This window comes from Sus scrofa, chromosome 11, assembly GCF_054392235.1.
Source record: "Sus scrofa isolate SSC_HxYL_T2T_F1_AM1 chromosome 11, Sscrofa_HxYL_maternal_Yorkshire_Landrace_v2.0, whole genome shotgun sequence".
NCBI lineage: Eukaryota > Metazoa > Chordata > Mammalia > Artiodactyla > Suidae > Sus > Sus scrofa.
The window spans coordinates 25,736,995-25,759,326 of record NC_139393.1 but is presented as its reverse complement, the minus strand read 5'-3'; the positions used below and the strand labels follow the sequence as shown (position 1 = coordinate 25,759,326).

Sequence of the window (22,332 nt, the reverse complement as noted above, 5' to 3'; positions counted from 1 at the left end):
ATGCCTCACCTTTCTCCCAGGTAACTCATTCTACCTTTGAACACAGGCGCTACTGGCTCTGGGATGGAGGCCAACTCTCTAATTCTCAATGACTTCGAAGCAATTCACAGGTGCACAGGGAATGTAGAGTGATTTATAACTTTTCTGCTAAAGCTAACAATTTTAATGAGGGTGATTCTGAGGATGGTAGTGCTGAGTCAAGGATTTTATGTAGAATAAACTTTATTTATTTTTTGTCTTTTCAGGGCTGCATCCGAGGCATATGGAGGTTCCCAGGCTAGGGGTTGAATCGGAGCTGTAGCCGTTGGCCTACGCCCCAGCCACAGCAATGTCAGATCTGAGCTGAGTCTTCAACCTACACCACAGCTCACCGCAATGCTGGATCCTTAGCCCACTGAGCAAGGCCAGGGATCGAACCCGCCTCTGAACCCAAGTGGCATTATTCAGGTTGGTAACTCACTGAGCCACAATGGGAACTCCCTCGAATAAACTTTAAAAAGAAAAGAATCATGCTATTCACTGCGAAGAATTTGTGAACGTCATCTATTTTGATTCTTCAAAAATCAAATCCTTATTGTAAGAAAAGAGATTTAAGCAAGTTTGCTTGCATCTTATAAAAAAAGATGTTTTGATTTACTTCTGTATTCCATGACAAATGGCATTAATTTGAAGGAAACTGTGATGAAAACAGCCGGGTTAGTCACTAATGTAAAAGGTAACTGTATATTTTGCATGATGTATGTGCCAAAGTGGTGGGAAATGAAATTTAGAAAACAACTCTAAAGTTTCCATTATCTTTAAAATCGTGCAACCCAGGGTTGTATTAGGTTGCTTTTCCCAAGCAAAGCACCATGCAGAGACTGCACGGTGAATGAGCAAAAAGACAGGCTTTGGCACAGACATATCTGTGGTTGAATCTACCCATCCTGGGTAATTTGTTAAGTTATTTAAAGTCTCCCACGCCTCAGTTTCTACATCTGTAACACACACACACACACACACACACACACACACACACACACACACACACACACACACAGAGTCCTAACCTAATAGATAATAAAATAGGAAAAATTACTTGCCTCATAGAAAAAATAAAATTGTGGTATAGATTAAGTTAGTATTTGCAAAGTGCTTAGAGCCCTTAAGAAGCACTTGATAAATATCAACATTTTAATTTTTGCTGTGTTAATAATGTATTCTCCTCCCTAAAACTGGATGGGTTTAGATTAACATCTACCAATGCATAAACTAACCTCTATCATGTTGAACTGCCATAGAAAAGCCTGGTTAACCTGATTCCTTTTTTGCCCTGGAAGGGTGCCAATGTTATACCCTTAGAGGAGGCATTACAGGGTAGTGTAAGCTTTGCTGTACTGGAGGCAAAGGGCTCAAAAAACAGAAATTTCAGAATAGACCTTTACTTTCATATATACATTTTTTGGGGGGTGGAGAGGGGAGCCAGGTCTGCAGCATGTGGAAATTCCTGAGCCAGGGATCAAATCCATGCCATAGCCGTAACCAGAGCCACAGTGGTAACAACACTGGATCCTTAACCTGCTGAGCCACTAGGGAACTCCACTGACATTTTAGTTTTATTTAAATAAGAAAACAAAATGAAAAATTCCCAGGCCCAGATATTCTGTGGACTTTTAAAAAATAAAATACAAAAAATACATGTGTTGGAACAGAAAGCAAGGCTTCCTTTCCCCTTTCCAGAGCCTCTCTCACAGGCAACTACTATCAACAGCTAGCACTTTGTGTTTAAAATGTGAACGTATTAGAGACATTTATAAAAATATTGACTAATGTGGCCTTAGACCATGTTAATTCAAAGCTTCCTTATTTTGCCTGAAAAATGAAGTTAGAAAATTTTAATAAAGCATTTGAAAGCGGAGTGAGAAAACAGATGTCAGAACATTGGCAGAGAAATTATAAGACACCACTAGGGCTTCTTCACCAGATATGGGACACTTTAAAAGTGTAGTGATACATGACAATTGTCTAGGTATAGCATTTCTAGGCATCTATAAAGGATAATGACATTTAAACACATGCATAAAGACACAAAGTGTTGATATTAATGGGGCTTTTTTGGTTTGTTTATTTGCTTTTTAGGGCTGCACCCATGGCATATGGAAGTTCCCAGGCTAGGGGTCCAGTTGGAGATGCAGCTACTGGCCTATACCACAGACACAGCAATGAAGGATCAAAACCCCATCTGTGACCTACACCACATCTCATGGCAATGCTGGATCCTTAACCCACTGAGCAAGGCCAGGGATCGAACCTGCATCTTCATGGATCCTGGTCAGGTTTGTTACCGCTGAGTCACAATAGGAACTCCCTTGATATTAATGTTTTTATTCCTTACTTTGTGTTGAAATGTCAGAGAAATGCCCAGCACAACATACCTTATGTGCTTTATGAATCTGTTCATTATGTTTATTTATTTTTATTTATTTATTTATTTGTCTTTTTGCCTTTTCTAGGGCTGCTCCCACAGCACATGGAGGTTCCCAGGCTAGAGGTCCAATCGGAGCTGCAGCCACTGGCCTACGCCAGAGCCACAGCAATGCGGGATCCGAGCCGCATCTTCGACCTACACCACAGCTCACGGCAACGCCGGATCGTTAACCCACTGAGCAAGGCCAGGGATCGAACCTGCAACCTCATGGTTCCTAGTCGGAATCGTTAACTGCTGTGCCACGACAGGAACTCCTGTTCATTATGTTTGGAATAAAATATCTGAAGTCTAAAAACACAAGGAACAAGAGGGAAGAAGTGTGACACATACTCAAATCGAATCCATTATAGATATATTTCCCAAACAAAGAAGTTTGGGAATGAAGTGTTTTTAAAAAGGATCTCCTTTAAGACATGTCTCTTCTATCAAGAAGAAAACCTCGGCGGGGGTTGGGGGGGTACCTAGAAAGAAATACTTCTCTGTTGAAATAGCAGGTCGAACTATGGGAGAAGATCTAGAAGGAGAAAAACAATGGTTGTCTCTGGATGGTGGAATTATAGGTGTTTTAATTTTCTTTTTGCTAATTTATTTGAAAAATAAATGGGACCTCACTCTTCACTTAGTAAATATGCGTAACAGAGAAATCCTACATGTAAACTTTTAGGAAGTCCCTGGTGGCCTAGTGGTTAGAAGGATCTGGTGTTGTCACTGCTGTGGCTGGGGTTCAGTCCTTGACCTGAGAACTTCCTCATGCCATGGGCGTGGTCAAAAAAAAAAAAAAAAAAAACCCACACAAAAATAAAACAAAATTTTTAAAATTTCCTTAAATTTTTTATTTTATTTTACTGATAAATGATTGGTAGATTGTAGACAGTTTGCCAGTGACAAGTAGGCAATAAATGCTTTGGGGACAAAAAAGATGCTGGCTTAAGAACAGACTAAGCAGCATTAAAAAATAAATTAACAGGGCTAAAAAAAAAAAAAGAACATAAAAAAATAAATTAATTAATTAACAGGGCTGAGGACAAAGAATTTGGAGCAAGAAGGAACATCATTTAAATAATTTATAGACATGTGTGTCTCCTAGGGAAGACAAGGAGAGAAAAATACATGAAGATAAATTCAGAGGGTAGAGATAATTTCTCTGTACATTTAATTTGTTTAAAAATGACTACAATGTTTGAGAGATTCTGTAAATTCCTTTTGTGTTCCAAATCTCCAAATCAGGAAGGAGTGATGGACAGTATGCTTCTTATATACGGTAGCGAAATAAAATTCTCTAGAGTTTTTATTTTTCTAAATAAATTGCCCTATGTTTTACTTCATGAATCTTCATTATTTGCCAAAAGGGGGGGGGGCAGTTCCCTTTGCGGCTCAGCGGTTAATGAACCCAACTAGGATCCATGAGGATGCGGGTTTGATCCCTGGCCTTGCTCAGTGGGTCAGGCATTTGGCATTGCTGTGAGCTGTGGTGTAGGTCACAGATGTGGCTCATATCCTGAGTTGCTGTGGCTGTGCTGTAGGCCAGCAGCTGTAGCTCTGATTTGACCCTTAGCCTAGGAACTTCCATATGCTGAAAGTGCAGCCCTAAAAAGCAAAAAATAATAAAATGAAATAAAATAAAATAAAATAAATTGAAAGCTTAATTGGGAATGAAGAGGTATTTAAAAATGCATTCTGTTGTACTACATGTTTATCTTACTCTGCTTTTCAACTTACTTATCATTGTGAAATATGGCAACCCCCACCAAATTTGAATCTAGTGTAACTCTCTAAAGAATAAGAACATGTATATTATACATATGACATCTTGGTCAATGATGATTTCTAAGTTCACCATCTAAAATCATAAGGTCCTTTTAAACCAAAACTACTGGTAACTTTCAATATCCAAAGAATACACTGATTTAGAAACTGCCTACAATCTGCATATAGATCTGCCTATATTTGTCCTTAGAATTGGAATTAAAATTATGTATATCATAGCTCTGCCCCCATCAGCTTTCTAACTTTAGACAAATGATGTAACCTCTTTATTCCTCAAACTCCTTATCTGTAAAATGCAATCATAATATTATATATATATATATATATGTGTGTGTTAAAATATTGTGTAAGTCTCAAAAATGGAGGTACAAAAAAAGGCTTTTTCTTCCTTTAAAACAAATGTTTCCCTAGTATGTCAGAGTTCATAAATTACTGAAAGATGCTTTTAAATTTGGAAGAGCTAATATGCTAGCAGCACGTTTATTTTCAAATACAAGAACCTTCAAAAAAAAAAAAAACTCCTTTGAGGGTAAAACAAGCAAACTTTGCTTTGAAATGTAGGTCTATATCTATAATAGCAGATAATTTCTATGCCTTTGGTTAAATATTTGGACCTAATTATAAATACATATATCTATGTGTGTATGTACATTTGTGTGTACTTTTTACCCCATAATAAAAGTTGAAACTCGAGAGCTCAGATTATTTTTTTAAGAGCCGAGTTTAACCCCAATCCTCTGAATTCTGCCTAAATTTCTCGCAGTGTGCTTCCTTATTTTTCATTATGTTCACCATCTCTGTGACATATCCTTTCCCATGTATCGGAAACTTAAAAGGGAACAGTAGAAAAACTTCAGGAAGCACTGCTGGAAAGGGGCAAATGCAGCGTGGGAGTCTAGCTGGCCGCTTCGGATGCTGGCACTAAGATCTGGAATACATTTCAATGCGGAAGAAGAGAGGCATCACAGCTCAACCAAGCAAGGTTATTTCACCGAGTATGACTCAGCCTAAAAGTACACGGTTAGCAAAGGTTTAATAAGTAAATGATATTTATCACATAAGATCACACTAGGCCTTTAACAAATGCATGGAGATGTCTGAGATAGGGACCATCACTGCCCTATTTCGGAAAATAAAAGAGAGAGTGACCACGTCTCTCTTAGGAATTTCACTCAAGAGCACTGATGGGGAGTTCCCGTCGTGGCTCGGTGGTTGGCGAATCCAACTGGGAACCATGAGGTTGCGGGTTCGATCCCTGGCCTTGCTCAGTGGGTTAAGGATCTGGCGTTGCCGTGAGCGGTGGTGTAGGTTGCAGATGTGGCTCGGATCCCGAGTTGCTGTGGCTGTGGTGTAGGCCGGCGGCTGTAGCTCTGACTGGACCCCTAGCCTGGGAACCTCCATGTGCCGCGGGAGTGGCCCTAGAAAAGGCAAAAAGACAAATAAATAAATAAATAAATAAATAAATAAATAAATAAATAAAAAGAGCACTAATGGGACATCACCAAATAGCCAAGTATATTCTGACTTTAGCGGAGGAGGAAAGGGCTGGAGGAGATGCTATAAAGAGTGGTCCAGTATCATCTCTGCCCCACGTGAAAGCTTCCCTCGTCTACAACATCTGCCCTACATCTCTTTTGAGTTACAGGCAGTGGATGGCCTATCATTTCTCCATCCCTCTCTCAAGTGTGAATGCGACCATCTTATTCTGGATTCAATGAAGTTTTGCTTCTATTGAATAAGAACTGGATTAGAGAACAAGAAAAGAAACAGGTTGTTGCAAGAATTTTTTGTTCAGGGCAAAAGGATATTAATAGTAATTACAACATATGGTTGGAGTTCCCGTCGTGGCGCAGTGGTTATCGAATCCGACTAGGAACCATGAGGTTGTGGGTTTGATCCCTGGCCATGCTCAGTGGGTTAAGGATCTGGCGTTGCCCTGAGCTGTCATGTAGGTCGCAGCCGTGGCTCAGATCCCGAGTTGCTGTGGCTGTGGCGTAGGCTGGCGGCTCCAGCTCTGACTGGACCCCTAGCCTGGGAACCTCCATGTGGCGTAGGCGCGGTCCTAGAAAAAGACAAAAAACAAAAACAAAAAAAGATTTGGTCCTTCTTCCTTAGGGAGAGAAATCCAATGTGAATTTTCTTCACTAACAAAGTGTATGTAGAGGTGAGCAGGAGTGGCCTCAAAGAACTGATGAGCAAAAGGTCTAGTGAAGCGAAAGGGTTAGCAGGAGGTCTAGAAAAGTCAAAGCAAACCACAAGACCACATGGGAACAACTTCATATCTTCAGAGGTCTGTTTTATATCTACTAACAGTGTGCTACTCTAAGAGGAAAAGAGAAAGTGTGAGTATCATTCCTTTTTTCTTTTTTTGCTTTTTGGGGCCACACCTGCGGCACATGGAGGTTCCCAGGCTAGGGGTCTAATCGGAGCTACAGCCACCAGCCTACACCTCAGCCACAGCAACAAGCTGCATCTGCAACCTACACCACAGCTCACGGCAACACCGGATCCTTGACCCACTGAGTGAGGCCAGCAATCGAATCTGCGATCTCGGGGTTCCTAGTTGGATTCGTGTCTGCTGTGCCATGATGGGAACTCCTTTTTTTTTGTCTCTTCTTTTTTTTTTTTTTTGGCCAACCCTGTGGCATGTGGAAGATCCCAGGTAGGGATCAAACCTGCACCATAGCAGAGACCCAAGCTGCTGCAGTGACAACACTAGATCCTTAACCCACTGTGTCACCAGAGTATTCTAATATCACCTCTTTTGCATTTGTTTTTGCTGATGAGAGAAAATAAAGATTACATTAAAATGCAAAGGACGTGAGAAGAGGAAGGAACCTTATTAACCCTTATAAAGATAAAACATATTCTGGCCTCACGAAGACAGTCTAATTGTGCATCTCTATTTACAGAGTTGCTATTATTAATAGAGCCCCTTTTCATTCTCAAAAATGTCTGAACTAGATGATATGTTATATGGGTAAGTTATCTATAATAAAATGCTCTCATTTTATGGACAAGGTAATACTGGTTTCTTTATCTGACCTAGACACACAGGTTGAACATGGGACTAACTGCTGAATTCCCAGGACACTGCTCTCTTCACCTTACCAAGCTACCCTCTCAAAGTACATGGCTGATAATTCCATAGAAAGAAGATGCATGGAACCCATGGATTTCACCAAAGGGTCATAAAAGGACATGACTAGTTTGAGCTGCTCAAGTCATTGCAATTTACAGGTGAGGGGAAGAAATGCTTTGGATATGCAAACCAGAGTCTACTATTTTTTCCACCTCCAAGGAAAATTCACATATCCCCCACATCTGCTCTAAGTCTATTTTCAGCTAAATGCAGCAGGTGGACAGCTAGGTCTTTCCATCCTGGTCTTGGGCTTGAGTGTGACCATCTTGTTTCCAGGCTCAATGTACTTTTGTGTCCACCTGGTAAGTCTGTACTAGAGTTGGAATTAACTTGCCATGGCAACAATTAACCAGCCACAGCAAGAATGTTTCAGTTTAGAACTAGATGGCAATAAATAAGCTCCATCATTTTATCTGACTTCCTTAGAAACTCAAAGTGCTAACGATTTTCTTTCGATGGATCTTACCAACAAAAATGTATTTGAATTTTTATTTCAAGTTGCATAGGGGTCAAAAAAGTTATTTTTAAATCATAAGCCTGGTTTCCATGAAGCCAGAACTTCTAATTATAGAAATTTGTTAATGGTAAGAAAAGCATCTTATTTCCAGTTCAAAATCACAATATAATTTGTAAAAAGGAAGTAAAAAACATGAGTACTAAGAGAAGTTTGCTTTACTATAAAACTTTACTAAACATTTCTTGAACTCTCTAATAAAGAAGATAAGCTATACCCATGAAATTGCCAAACTAATTTCAAAATGCCCATAATACCGCTAATCAATCAGTAAAATAGTATTTTGTAGAAAAGTATATGTATTAGCAACTGACACCAAATCACTCCTCCAAAAAATTTTTTACTAACTCATTAATAGCATAATATCAACTCACTGATAATTTCTAACACAACTCCTTATTGTACTTATACCAGAAAAGGGAAATATTTGTTTCTCTTTAAGAGATTCTTAATTTATTTATTTTAAATGTAAAATTTATTTTACATTTAAAAAAATTAAAGTATAGTTGATTTACAGTGTCACGCTAATTTCTGCTGTACAACAATTAATTTTTAGTGGCATATATTCTAACAAGTTTTAGAATAACTTCGAAGAATAAATAATGATGTATACACTTAGAATATGTATGTACATGTGTGTATATATACACACACACACTATGGACTAATCATTAATATATTTAATAATATTTTTCTAAGGAAGGTAGAGACTGCTTCCTATATGAGACTAAAGTTAAATAATAATTTAAAAGTAATTTTTGTCTCTTGGAAATTTATGATAATAGACTTTTTTTAAATAGACAAAAATAGCATTAGCTACATTATCGATAAATCATGCATATTTAAAACTATTTTCTTGTGAATTTTCACTGACAATTATCCTACTAATAAATCCTGTCAGTTATCTTTCTGGTCAACAACATAGTATTTGCAAGATTCTTCACTAAGGGTAAGCATGTAGCCTGTAATTACAAAATAAAAGGCAGGCCACTAGCCTACATGAAACAATCCCACCTGTTTTCCCTGCCTCTTTCATCTGTCACGTTGAAATGAGTAACCCCAAATCTCAAACTAATATGACTAGAAATTTAGAGAACTTTCATACCAGAAAACACATGGTGACCGAAATGAGATCATCTTAATTAAAATACATATTTTCTCCTTATGTCGTTTTCATGTTGGTATGATGATTTTGCACCAGATTAGGAAAAAAAGAAAGTCATACTAATTCAACAAAAGGACAGAGACTGTTAAAGAAACAAATATTTCCCTTTATTTGATGACATTACATCTACTCATGGGACATTCAAAATAGCTGAAGTTTTCAATTTACAGGCCTATAAATAATGCCATTTCACTGGAATCCAGCCTTCACATAGCAACATATACTTAAGGGCTGACTCATGGAACGTTAACTTTCAACCACCTCAGTTTGGTAAAGTATAGCAGCAGATTCAGAAGGCTGGGCCTTTGAGAATCACAACAGTAACACTCAAGAGTACGTTATCAGTAATGGGTTTGCCTTACTCCTTCGCCAGCTGCACACTGGTGGGTTTCGCTCCGATCGGTATCCCGTGTTTGTGTAACGTGTTAATCAAAATCTCCCTCATGTCGTTGTTGTAGGAATCAAAGTCAAACACATTTCTCACCACACTGGAGAGACCTTCAGTGGGAAATTTCTGTAATCAAAAAAAAAAAAAAAAGAAAGAAAAAGAAAAAGAAAATTCCCTTATCATGAGACAAAATACACAGTCTTATAAAGATTTCCCAAACTCACAGAACAATCATGGTCAAATGAACTTTGCCAGACCCCTCTTTACTAGCCTTGGGCAGATAACCAGACAGGAGAAAGACACAACACTTTTCTCTTTTGATGTTTGTTCTGATGACTTAATATTCGTCTTTTTAAATAAATATCAGAATTGGAAGAGAGTTAGTTCTTTTTCTCCAACGTTAAATCTGTGTTCAGATCCTGGTGTTTGGGGACTTCCATTGCTTCCTGAAATCTCTGGCCTGGAAGTACTGGATTGACCAAATAAAAAGTACTATTTGAGGAGATGTGGATATGGATGACCGAGTCGCTTTGTGGGGCGGCAGAAATGATCACAACCGTGTAAATTACCGACACGTCAATAAAACTTGAAAAAATGCTCTTTAAAGCAGAGTGTTGACCATCTATACAGAAGTATTAGAGAAGGCACAAGTCTATGAATAAATGAATCAAAAGATAAAGGAAGAAGAAAAGAAGGGGCAAAGAACAGAAAAAGTACAGAGAACAGAGACGAGGGAAGAGCAGAGGGAAAGAGAACAAGTTAGTTTCTTTGCTATTTCACTCTCCTATGCTCCCCCATCGCCCCCAACAACCCCAATTCTGAGCTCCTTGGTAATGGCCATGGCCTGTGCCAAAGTCAATTCAGAAGGTTCAACCTAAAATGTTCACTGACATTTAGACACGTCATATTCTATCATCTGAATCAGTATTATAGTTGTAGAAATGGAAAGACGTGGTATAAATCAGGCAGCCTAAAAACAGAAGATGGACAGCTTCTTTGAGGCTTTTATGCACAGGCGTGGGCTCTACCTGTAAGTGCCGGACTATGTTGACAACTTCTCTGGTCGAATACGGATAGTTAATCGTCCCCTGGTCAGCTAAGTTCCTCAGCTCTCCAAAGGCAGCCACGAGCTTCTGAAGGATGGGCTCGGGGACGTTGGGGCCATACTGCCTGAGCATCTCGAGCTCCGAGTGGGGTTTGGGGTTGTCAACTGCATGGCAGCTAAAAATATCACCTGCAAGAGAACAAAAAGATTCACCTTCAATATGCAACTAAGCCATGATAACACCATGGGAGATACAGAATGAGTGTTAAAAAAGTCACGCGTGGCTCACCAGAGCACTTCTATTTTAAAATGTGTAAAACTGCACTGAAAGCCCGTCCAGCAATAGGCGTAGAGGAAAAAAACCCAAATGACTACAGCAAAAGAAGATGAAACGGAGTGATGTAGGGTTTATTCTGCATCGACTTCCTTGTGTTAAAAATGCTGCAATACTTGAATACAATTTCCCTGGGAGACAGTCATATATAAAAAGGGAAAAAGAGAAGTCCCCTTGCATCTCTGCCAATCCCACTCCTCCCCCATAGGCACCTGGTGTTAGTTAACAGTTCAGTGTATATATTTTTCCATATGTGTATTAGTATTTTTTAAATGCATATATACAAACATATATAATGATAATTTATTCCTTTTCCATAAATTGGAAAATACTTTTCATGGTTCTGAGACTGCATTTTTAACTTTAACACAGGTTGACTATCCCCAGATATTTATATATATCTATCTCTATGCATGCCTCTTTATTGATACTAAAAGGGGGGAATTAGTTTCATCAAGCTCTAAATGATTTCTATCTGTGCAATTGCTAGAATACACTTTACAAGCTGGTTTTGGAACCTGTGAAGACAATGTCTATATTAAAATCAAGAAATAGAAATGTAGAAACACAAAATATTTCATCTCTATTTTTTTTTTCCCCCTTCTTTTCCTTTTTAGGGCCGCACCGATGGCATATGGAGGTTCCCAGGCTAGGGGACAAATCGGAGCTGCAGCTGCCAGCCTACACCACAGCCACAGCAACTCAGGATCCAAGCTGTGGCTGTGACCTATACCACAGCTCAGGGCAACACCGAATCCTTAACCCTCTGAGGCAGGGATCAAACCTACATCCTCATGGATCCTAGTTGGATTCGTTTCTGCTTCGCCACAACGGGAACTCCCTCCATCTCCAATTTAGACAACTGGGAACATACTATAAAGATATAATCTATGCTCAAGAGAGATGAATTTCTTCACATAATTCTGATTCATAATCCAAAAGACAAGGGATCAGAGGAAGTTAAAGCATATAGATTTGCATGATTTAATATGTTCATTTTGGAAAGGTAGACTATTTAGTACTTTGACTTAGAAATCACTCAACTCATTATTTTATCATTATTATATATTTAGGAGAGAAACTGAATAAAATGCACCCACGATGACTTCAAAGTTGTATCTTGTGGGCTAAACCCATTCAAATACAAATGTGAAAAACAGTTTTTGTCTTTTTTTGCTGAAAATCGAATGTAACACTAATGCAAAACCGTAACTGAGCCCTTATTCGTTCATTCATTCATTCAGCAGATTATTCTTAAATGTCTTCTATGTACCAAGTACTACTCTAGGTACTTTATGGACATCAGTGACCAAAACCACAAAACCCCTGTCCTCACGGAGTTTATATTCTGACATAGGGAGACAATAAACAATAATTACAGGGAGTTCCTGTCCTGGCTCAGTGGTCAATGAACCTGACTAGTATCCATGAGGATGTGGGTTCGATCCCTGGCCTTGCTCAATGGGCTAAGGACCTGGTGTTGCCGTGAGCTGTGGTGTAGGTGGCAGACACGGCTCGGATCCCAAATTGCTGTGGCTGTGGTGTAGGCCGGCAGCAACAGCTCTGATTCGACCCCTAGCCTGGGAACCTCCATATGCCATGGGTGGTGCGGCCCTAAAAAGACAAAACAAAACAACAATGACAACAACAAATAATTCCAAATGTTAGAAACTTTATGTTTCAAGGGAAAAAGAAAAGCACAGGACAGGACATCAGAACTGGGGATGGTGGAGGAAGCCTGTCACGTGGCCTCACTGAGAAAGTGACAATCAGGCAAACGCAGATATTGGAGGGAAGGGCCCTGCAGGTACGGGCACTGTAAAAACCCTACAGAGGGCACAGCTGGTGGGTTCAAGGAAGAGACAGCAGAGCAGAGAGGCTGGGAGAGGGTGAGTGGTGGGGAGAGCAGCACACAGCAGAATGGAAGCAAGGTCAGGGAGAGAAGAGGCTGGGAGAGACGTGTGCTCTTCCAGCGAAGTTCTACGTGTATACGAGCACATTCGTGTACACCTGCTTCTCTTGCCTTTTGTTTTCTATTAATTCAAATGGTAGACCACTGCACAGTTCTGACCTATTGTTTCACTTAATGTATTTTCAGGATTTTTTTTTTTTTTTTGTATCAGCATGGGTAAACTTATCCTTTTTTTTTTTTTAACAGCCACATCTGCAGCCTATGGAAGTTCCCAGGCTAGAGGGTGAAGTGGAGCTGCGGCTGCAGGCCTGCACCACAGCCACAGCCACACTGGATCCAAGCCACATCGGTGACCTGCACTGCAGCTTGCAGCACCACCAGATCCTCAAAGCACTGAGCGAGGCCAGGGATCGAACCTGCATCGTCGTGGATACTAGTTGGGGTTCTTAACCCACTGAGCCACAAGGGGAACTCCCATGCCATTTTTTAAAAACAGCTGCATAGTAATCTGCTGTGTGGCTGTTAATAGAATTCTCTTTGGTTTCATTTGGTCAGACATCTGGGTTGCTTCCTGTTTTGTTTTGGGTTTTTTTGCTACTATAAACAATGCTATATTGTCTATCCCTGTACTTAAATCATTGCCTGGGGAATTCCCTTGGATAAATTCCTTGATGTGGAATTCCAGATCAAAAATTCTACGAGGGGATGGAGCCTACTTCACGTGGAGTATGAGGATGCCCAGCATCCAGAATTACCTCCTGGCCACAGAGAAGAGAAATTCTTTGTAAAGCCTCCTAATAATTCAGTTCACCCCAGAGCCTCTCTAATCAGCATGAATCGGTCTCCTCGGAGCTGGCCTCAAACCTTTTCAAAGTTATGGGATGTGACAAAAACCAAACACTAAAAACCATTCCTTATTTCTGTGTTTTATTCTAAGAGGCGCTAAACAACACGGTAAAGTTTAACTGTTTAAGAAAACAGGCTCTGGAATCAGTTCGTCTTAGAAAGGAAGCCAAGCTCTCATAGTCGTGATTCTAGTGACCCTAGAAAAAGAATATCTCTGGAGTTCCCGTCGTGGCTCAGTGGTTAACGAATCCGACTAGGAACCTGAGGTTGCCGGTTCCATCCCTGGCCTTGCTCAGTGGGTTAAGGATCTGGCGTTGCCATGAGCTGTGGTGTGGGTCGCAGACTCGGCTCAGATCCCATGTTGCTGTGGCTGTGGTGTAGGCTGGTGGCTACAGCTCCAATTCGACCCCTAGCCTGGGAACCTCCATATGCTGTGGGAGCGGCCCAAGAAAATGGCAAAAAGACCAAAAAAAAAAAAAAAAATCTCTGAATATCAGGTTCTATTTTTCTCTAAAACTGGGATGACGGACTCTGGCTGAGATGATGACAGCACATGGTAGCACTCAGTGATGGCCATTACAGCCTTGTGACCGAGCCATTATTATTATCATTATTATTAGCACCACTGTTTTTATTATCATTGTTGTTTTTACCTAGGGTACCGAAGAAATCATTGCCTAGGAAAGGAAATCCAGGTCTGTTGGCCAGAACAATCATCCTAAAATCAGGGTGAATCAGTACCACGTTTTCTCTTCCATTGACATTAGCAGAATCTGAAAAACAAAATTTCTCTTTATTCGTTACTGATATTTAATAATTCCTAAGAGTATCAAGTTACAGCCTTTAAATCACCTAAGGAGTCACACTGTTCAACTGTAAAACAACTCCAAAAAATCTGGTTGTAACAATTTGGTTGCAAAAAAAAAGTTTGCTGAAGAACAGAATACTGATAAAGTGTATTGCAAATTATTTGGGAAGTTCCTGTGAATCAAATCCATTCCACAACAGTAAGCAGAGCTAAAGCAGTGACAATGCTGGATGCTTAACCCACTGAGCCGCCAAGGAACTCTGTGAACTTGCATTTTTATATAAATTAAATTTTGCTCATCTAAAAAGCAAACGTGGGGGAGTTCCCTGGTGGTCTAGTGGTTAAGATTTGGCACCTTCACTGCTGCAGTCTGGGTTCAACCCTCGGTCTGGGAACTGAGATCCCCCATCAAGTCACTACACGCCATGGCCAAAAAATTAAAATAGAAAAAAATTTTAAAAAAGCAAACTTGTCTAAATGCTGTCTTATGGTATTTATACCTGGGTTGAGATGCTATTCATCCTTTAAAAAAAAAGAGAGAGAGAGATAAGAATCCCTAACGATGGATACTCAAAGAATAATCCAACCATTCTTTAGTTTTTATCAACTCGGCAGCTGCATCACTTTGCATAAAGCCAGCCATGGTCCACCTAAGCAGTAATTCCTGTTTAGATTACGCACTCTGAAACTTAACCACGTAGAACAAAGGTCTGGAACAGTCAACTCATTGATTTATTTCCATTCAAGGGATTCTACCATAGTTCTGAAAATAAAAATCAGTAATTTCGAGTTGACTGGAGATTTCCTTGCACAAATGTTTAAGGGATTAAAGGAAGTGAACATTATATATTACTGGCCGATGTACATTTCAGACAGAACTACCAGTGCAAACAATAATTTAAGATAGTAAAAACCTTCGTTATGGTTATTTTAAGAAGAAACACTTGTCATCTGGGTTTATTTAAGTCTCAGCCTGAGGCTGTCTGTCTTTAAAAAATGATAGTTGTAAAGCACCTGGAGTTTCATTTGAGATGCATCTGTAAGAACTTAAACTTATACGTTTTTATGATACTAACAAGTAAACTACATTGTGCCATATATCCAAATACTAATACCGTCATTAGTTTTAACATTTGATCTCCATTAATTCTACGAGTGACAAATAACAAGGGTATGTGGCCACACGCAAAATTTACTTAAGTAGTTAACTAAAATCAAAATGCTAATAAAAAACAAAAATTTTTAAAAAGCATAGAAAATGAAAAACATAGCTGTAGAAGTGATGCTTTCTGACACCATATTCAAAAGAGCTTCAGCTGCTCTTATATTTAAAATGTCGGAGTTCCCGTTGTGGCGCAGCGGAAACGAATCCAACTAGGAACCCTGAGATTGAGGGTTCGGTCCCTGGCCTTGCTTGGTGGGTTAAGGATCCGGCATTGCTGTGTGGGTCGAAGATGGGGCTCGGATCCCGACTTGCTGTGACTGTGGAGTAGGCTGGCGGCTACAGCTCCGATTAGACACCTAGCCCGGGAACCTCCCTGTGCCATGGGTGCAGCCCTAAAAAGACCAAAAAAAAAAAAAAAAAAAAGTAAAAGGTTATCAGGAGATAGTCACTGTTTAACTACAGAGGTGTTTCAGCAATTCTTTCTTACTTTCCATTTCACTGTTCTGAGATAGTCACTGTTTAACTACAGAGGTGTTTCAGCAATTCTTTCTTACTTTCCATTTCACTGTTCTCATAATGCCACTGAAAAGGGCAGGCAGAATTCTAATCCTGAGAGTCTGAATGCTCTTTCTAAAGACAGAAATCAGGCTATGTAACTCAAATTCTCATTTTTCCCTATAAATTCATTGTGAAACTGAAATGTTAGAATATTTTTATTAGTGCTGCGTTTCCTAAGCTCAGAAACGGCAGTCTTGCAATAACAGCGTCCAAGAAGAAAGCTCCATGGTGATGAACCTGGACAAGTGTGTGGGCCTTTGGTATATGCTCTCTTGGAACACCAAGGGTTTTGGTTGATCTCAATTTGTCTGGTTATCTTGCTATTTACTGCATATTTTCAATGGCTGGTTATAGATCTTCAGGTCTTTTCACGACACAACAATTTTAAATTAGAGACTAGAAAGTGTCCTGACATTGCATTAGACAAACGATTTTTCCTAGTAGGTGAGACAGACTTACGAGATTTATCCACCTACACTTTCCCTAACCACAACAACAAAAATAAAATAAAGGGAAGAAGATACTCCAAAACAGAGAATGATTTCTTCGTGAAGCAGGTGTGTTGTGTGTGTAATATATATGTATACACACATACCCATATCTTCATACATATATGATAAATAAGGCCAGCAATTTTTTCTAATTTTTACTGACATTAATTCTAATATTATGAGTCATAGAAACATGGTAGCATTCAAAAAAATTCCAGATATCAATAAAAGAAAGCAAATTGCACACAAATTGAGAGATGAGTAGAAAAGGATTATACGTTTGTATTCTCCGAGTAGAAAAAATATGAAGCTGATTTGTCTTAAAACTACTATTGAAATGTTGCAAGATGAGCATTTCATTCATCTTTGACAAATCTCGGTTCAGACGTATTAATTTTTTTAAAGAATTGTCAGTACGAACAACCTGACCTATATTGAACTTGTGTGTGTTGCTTGTAGGTAAGTAGCCAAGTATGTGCTCTGACACCAGAGAAAAACTGCATATACTGAAAGAAAAGTTGCTTTTTGATACTCACTTGCAACTATGCGTCTTCCATCTGCGAGAATCATTTCTCCATTTTCTACCAGAGTTTTTAAAATACAGGTGACATTTGTCGGGGCTTTGTCTGCCTCATCTATTACCAGAACATGACCCAACTTTACTGCTTTAACCTTTGAAGACAGAACATTCATCATAAACAAAAAAAGGAAAGCAAACGCTTTTAAAATTTCAGCACTTGTCACTTTGGATTTATAAGAGGTGGTTTTCTGTAAGTTATAAATACAATATCACAAAAACATCTGCAGCAGAGCTGGAAATGAAATTTATGGATCTCTACCAAAAGGTCCCCAGAGTTACTAAACTGCTAACTTGGCAGTAATTATTTTCCTTTAGCATCATAATTATTCCTATGGTGGTGATGTCTGCAGCATTTTACCCCATAGGGTAGGGGAGCATTAAAACAAGGAAAACAAATCGAAAAATTAAAGTGTCACAGGGTTAAGAGGATTCCAGAGTGGATATTAGAACACTGCACTTCTGATGGTTCTAAGAGAGTATATAACTGTAAGAGATCAGTATTATAGCGAAGAGATGGACAGTCAAGAGAATCAATGGTCAAACTCAAATCCTGTGGCCTATTTGAGGAAAGAGTGAATATGCATAGTCTATCTTGGTTAAATGTAACACAAGAGAGGATAGGGCCGGAAAGGATAGATCAGGCCTCTACCACCAAAAACTTGAGTTCCAGACCAAAAAATATGTGCTTCGTCTCACTAAGTTATAGGATGTAATTAAAGACTTATAAGCCCGGGAGTTCCCATCATGGTGCAGCGGAAACGAATTCGACTAGGAACCATGAGGTTGCGGGTTCAATCCCTGCCCCCGCTCGGTGGGTTAAGCATCTGGCATTGCCGTGAGCTGTGGTGTAGGCTGGCAGCTATAGCTCTGATTCGACCCCTAGCCTGGGACCCTCCATATGCCGCGGGTGTGGCCCTAAAAAGCAAAAAAAAAAAAAATTAAAATAAAATAAAATAAAAAGACTTACAAGTCCAGACGTGATAACAGTGGGCTTTGGAGCTATATTTTATACATTAAATAATCCAGAAGCAATATGCAGAATAGACGAAGAGGGACTAACAGTGGACTTTGGAGCGCTATTTTATACAGCCCAAAAGGCTGAAATATCATTCTCATTCAAAAACTACAGTCGAAAGTATTCATATAATTGTATTACTAACCAGGGGTGAGTCTTCATACACAATAAGTCCATCTTTAACAGAAGGCTGAAGAGTAAGGGATTGTACCGTGGTGTCCCTAAAGTGAAAGCAACACAGTCTCCAGTTAGTAAGGAAATGAGCTGACAGGTGATCATGCATAAAAACACAGGAGCATTTTCTTTTTTTCTTTTAGTTCACCATCCAGCTTTTCCCAAAATGAATAACGAGAGCAAATGAAATGCCCCGGGCAACAGGGTTTTGTAGACGTCAATGTAAGTAAGTTTCAAGGGTTTGGGAATTAACCCAAGTTTACAGATTATCCAGGTTCTCTACTCTTGTTCTCTTCCACTAAGTTCCCTTGTGACTTTTCACCCCCTCAAAATCACTTCCTGAGGGTGAAGGGGAGAAATTAGAAATATGTATTTGTATTACATAAACACAATATTTTAAAATATTGACAATATTTCAAAGCTTTATACGTTATTACTTTTTTTACATTAAAGGATAGTTGATTTACAATTTTGTGCCCATTTCTGCTGTCCCACAAAGTGACCCAGTCATACATATATCTATGTATACACACACACACACACACACACACACACACACGCATATATATAAGAATGTATATACGTTTTGTTTCCTACATTGTATTTCTTTCTTACTTTCTTATATTATCTTCCATCGTGTTCTAGCATCCAGCACAATATGTGGCAGGTAGAAAGAAAGAATAAACCTGCGTGCCAGCTTTAGCCGTTTGTTGTGATCATTATTGGTGCTGTTGTGACCGGAAGTTCCTTCTCTGCGTAACTTCTACTTATCGTCAGGTTTTTAGCACAGATGGTACTTCTTAGAAAACCCCTTCTGGACCCTTTTTTAGACCAGTGACGTGGCCTTTCTGGATGTTCCCTTTGAATACGGGCTCTCCCCTATTTCAGGCCTTAACACATTATATTATAGGTGCTTATTTTACTCTCTTTCTACACAGACTGAAGATCGAAGAGTATAGACCACATTTGGGAGTTCCCGTGGTGGCTCAGGGGCTAAAGAATCTGACGAGGAACTGTGAGGTTGCGGGTTTGATCCCTGGTCTTGCTCAGTGGGTGAAGGATCCCGCGTTGCTGTGGCTGTGGCGTAGGCCAGGGGCTGTAGCTCCAATGAGACCCTAGCCTGGGAACCTCCATATGCCATGGGTGCAGCCCTAAAAAGACAAAAAAAAAAAAAAAAAAAAAAAGTGTAGACTATATTTGCCTTCCTCTCCATCCTGTCCCTAGCTTCTAATGGATGTCTGTCTCACAGGATGAATTTAATAAATCTTGTTGAATAAATGAATGCACCAATGAAATGAACATAAATGCTTTTATTTTATTTTATTTTATTTTATTTTATTTTATTTTATTTTATTTTATTTTATTTTATTTTATTTTATTTTATTTTTATTGCCACACAGACAGCATATGGAAGCTCCCAGGCAAGGGGCTGAATTGGAGCTACACCTGCCAGCCTACGCCACAGCCATAGCAACATGGGATCCAAGCTATGTCTGCAACCTACACCAGAGCTCAGGGCAACGCTGGAGTCTTAACCCACTGAGCAAGACCAGGGATCACACTTGCATTCTCACGGATACTAGTTGGGCTCGTTTTCACTGAGCCCCAACAGGAACTCCAAAAATCCTAAAAATTAAAAAATCAACACGGTAGCTTATAGGATAACATGCTGTATAGAGACTTCCAAATATTTTAGGTTATGGAACTCTTTTTTTAACAGAGAATCTGGACCGATAGAACCCTTTGTAGTAAATGTTGGCTTAGATTAAGGCTGTCTCTCTTAGAGAATCTTCCTTATTCATTGATAATAGGAATCTCTCTTATTCATTTATAGTGGATACTAGAAAGTACAGTCATGTTGAGAAATACTCTTGGGGTTGACTAGTCAGGGGACTGAGGGGGAGATGGTTTACGTCCATCATGGACACAATAATTGAGTTGAATTTAAACTTATTATTGTAGCAGGTAATTTCTGTGTCAGAGTCGATAGACTCTCTGGCCTTTTTTGCACCACCCTTGAAAGGCTTCTCCCTCTAACCTGGCTAAATAGTGATGGGTTTCTTTAGTTAATTCCCTGGGCTGATTGCCATTCCTGACCGCTCTTCTAAGCTCCTACCCCCATGATCCTGGCTCCCCGTCAGGATCTAAAGCAGGTGATCTACCGCTTTCTCTAGCCCTAGCCCTAGCCCTATGTGTTACAAAGAATCCAAAGTTATTATTTTATCGTCACGGATATTCAAATTGAAATGTGTCTAAAATAAAGCCTTGGGGGATGTTAAGTGAAAATATATTGTGATGTATATCAGTGCTCATCCACATAGAATGGTTCTTGTGCAATATAATGATATACAGGCGTTCCCGTCCTGGCTCAGTGGTTAACGAATCCGACTAGGAACCATGAGGTTGCGGGTTCGATCCCTGGCCTTGCTCAGTGGGTTAAGGATCTGCGGGTTTGATCCCTGGCCTTGCTCAGTGGGTTAAGGATCTGGCCTTCCCGGGAGCTGTGATGTAGTTCGCAGATGAGGCTCCGATCCCTTGTTGCTGTGGCTGTGGTGTAGGCCAGCAGCTACAGCTCCGATTCGACCCCTAGCCTGGGAACCTCCATATGCTGGGGGAGTGGCCCTAGAAAAGGCAAAAAAAAAAAAAAAAAAAAAAGATATACAGTTATAGAACCATTTTTTTTTTCATATTCCTGGGCCTCATAAGTTTACTGAAGGATACACTTGATGCTGTCTTCTGCTAAACATGAATTTTTAGGATTTTAAACAAATGAGAACAGCGTTTAATTACTATCACTTAAATTCCCTGTTAATATTCTGGCCATACAGAAGGCAGCGGGCGAGGAGGAGAAAGAGATGTGTTCACACAGATTTTTATAGCAATACAGCGAATTTCTCACCTCAGCTGTCACATATTTAATGGGCAACAACATGACACCTCCCAGTACTGAAATGGAAAAAGGAACTCTTGCATCATTGTCAGTAGAAAGGAAATTCAGTCATTACCTGAATAATTATAGTGTTCATAGCAGATTAAGAACAGGAAATGCAAGCTGTTCTTTTAAAAGGCCAATGAAATGGTTCTATATCACTTGAATTCTGATAGCATACAATCTGTCAAATTAGAGTTCTCAAAAGACTTGAGAGATAGAAATAAAAACTATAGATTTGAGGGAACAAGCACAAATCTGACGATTCCCCAAAGGGACTGCCTGTAAGGATAAATACAAACAGGAATCATCGCTTTCAGCGGAGTAGGCTGGGAGAAGGGGGAACTTAACGGGGAAAAAAAAGTGGTTTTGTTCTGTTTTTATTATCGCTCCCTTGACTTATATATCAAAGGAAAAGTGAAGGTTAGGATTTCCTTTTGTGGCTCAGCAGTTAATGAACCTGACTAGGATCCATGAGGATGTAGGTTCGATCCCCGACCTCGTTCATGGTTAGGGATCCAACATGTCGCCATGAGCTGTGGTGTAGGTCGCAGATGTAGCTTGGATCTGGTGTGGCTGTGGTGTAGGCTGGCAGCTGCAGCTCCGATTCGACCCCTAGCCTGGGAACATCCATATGCCACGGGTGCAGCCCTAAAAACCAAAAAAAAAATAAAAAGCCAAGGATAGTAAAATATGTAAAATGATATTCAATTTTAAAAAATGGGTTGGCTTATATGTCAGTAAGTCTCTTATGATGTAAGACTAGAAAATATCCCACTATCTTCTGCATAGTACTTAATACAATACAAAAATAGCTTGTTTTTCAAAGTATCTTACAATATTATATACTTCAACTGAATAAGTGATAAGATGATTCATATCACAGGTAGACTATGAACTCTTCGATGCTACAATGATTCTTTTTCAGAAAACATTTGATTTAAAATGTTGCTCTATATTTAGAAGCATCTTGGACTAAAAGATAATTAATTCTCCAAACACATAAGCAATGGCCCTAAGAGGATATTTTAT

The 22,332-nt window shown here is 39.5% G+C and overlaps 1 protein-coding gene across 2 annotated transcripts in view; it reads right to left on the bottom strand.

The window, feature by feature from the left end:
* Positions 1 to 22,332, bottom strand: part of VWA8 (von Willebrand factor A domain containing 8) — a 545,205-nt gene that overhangs the window by 318,647 nt on the left and 204,226 nt on the right. For both annotated transcript variants that reach the window (XR_014819568.1, XM_021065625.2), the window contains exons 22-26: positions 18,343 to 18,418; positions 17,139 to 17,274; positions 14,234 to 14,353; positions 10,472 to 10,677; positions 9,418 to 9,569 (exon numbers count right to left, since the gene is read on the bottom strand). Coding sequence is in view for 1 of the 2 variants with exons in the window: in XM_021065625.2 (XP_020921284.2) it covers positions 9,418 to 9,569; positions 10,472 to 10,677; positions 14,234 to 14,353; positions 17,139 to 17,274; positions 18,343 to 18,418 (690 nt within the window). In the remaining variant the exon portion in view is untranslated. The remainder of the gene's footprint in view (positions 1 to 9,417; positions 9,570 to 10,471; positions 10,678 to 14,233; positions 14,354 to 17,138; positions 17,275 to 18,342; positions 18,419 to 22,332) is intronic.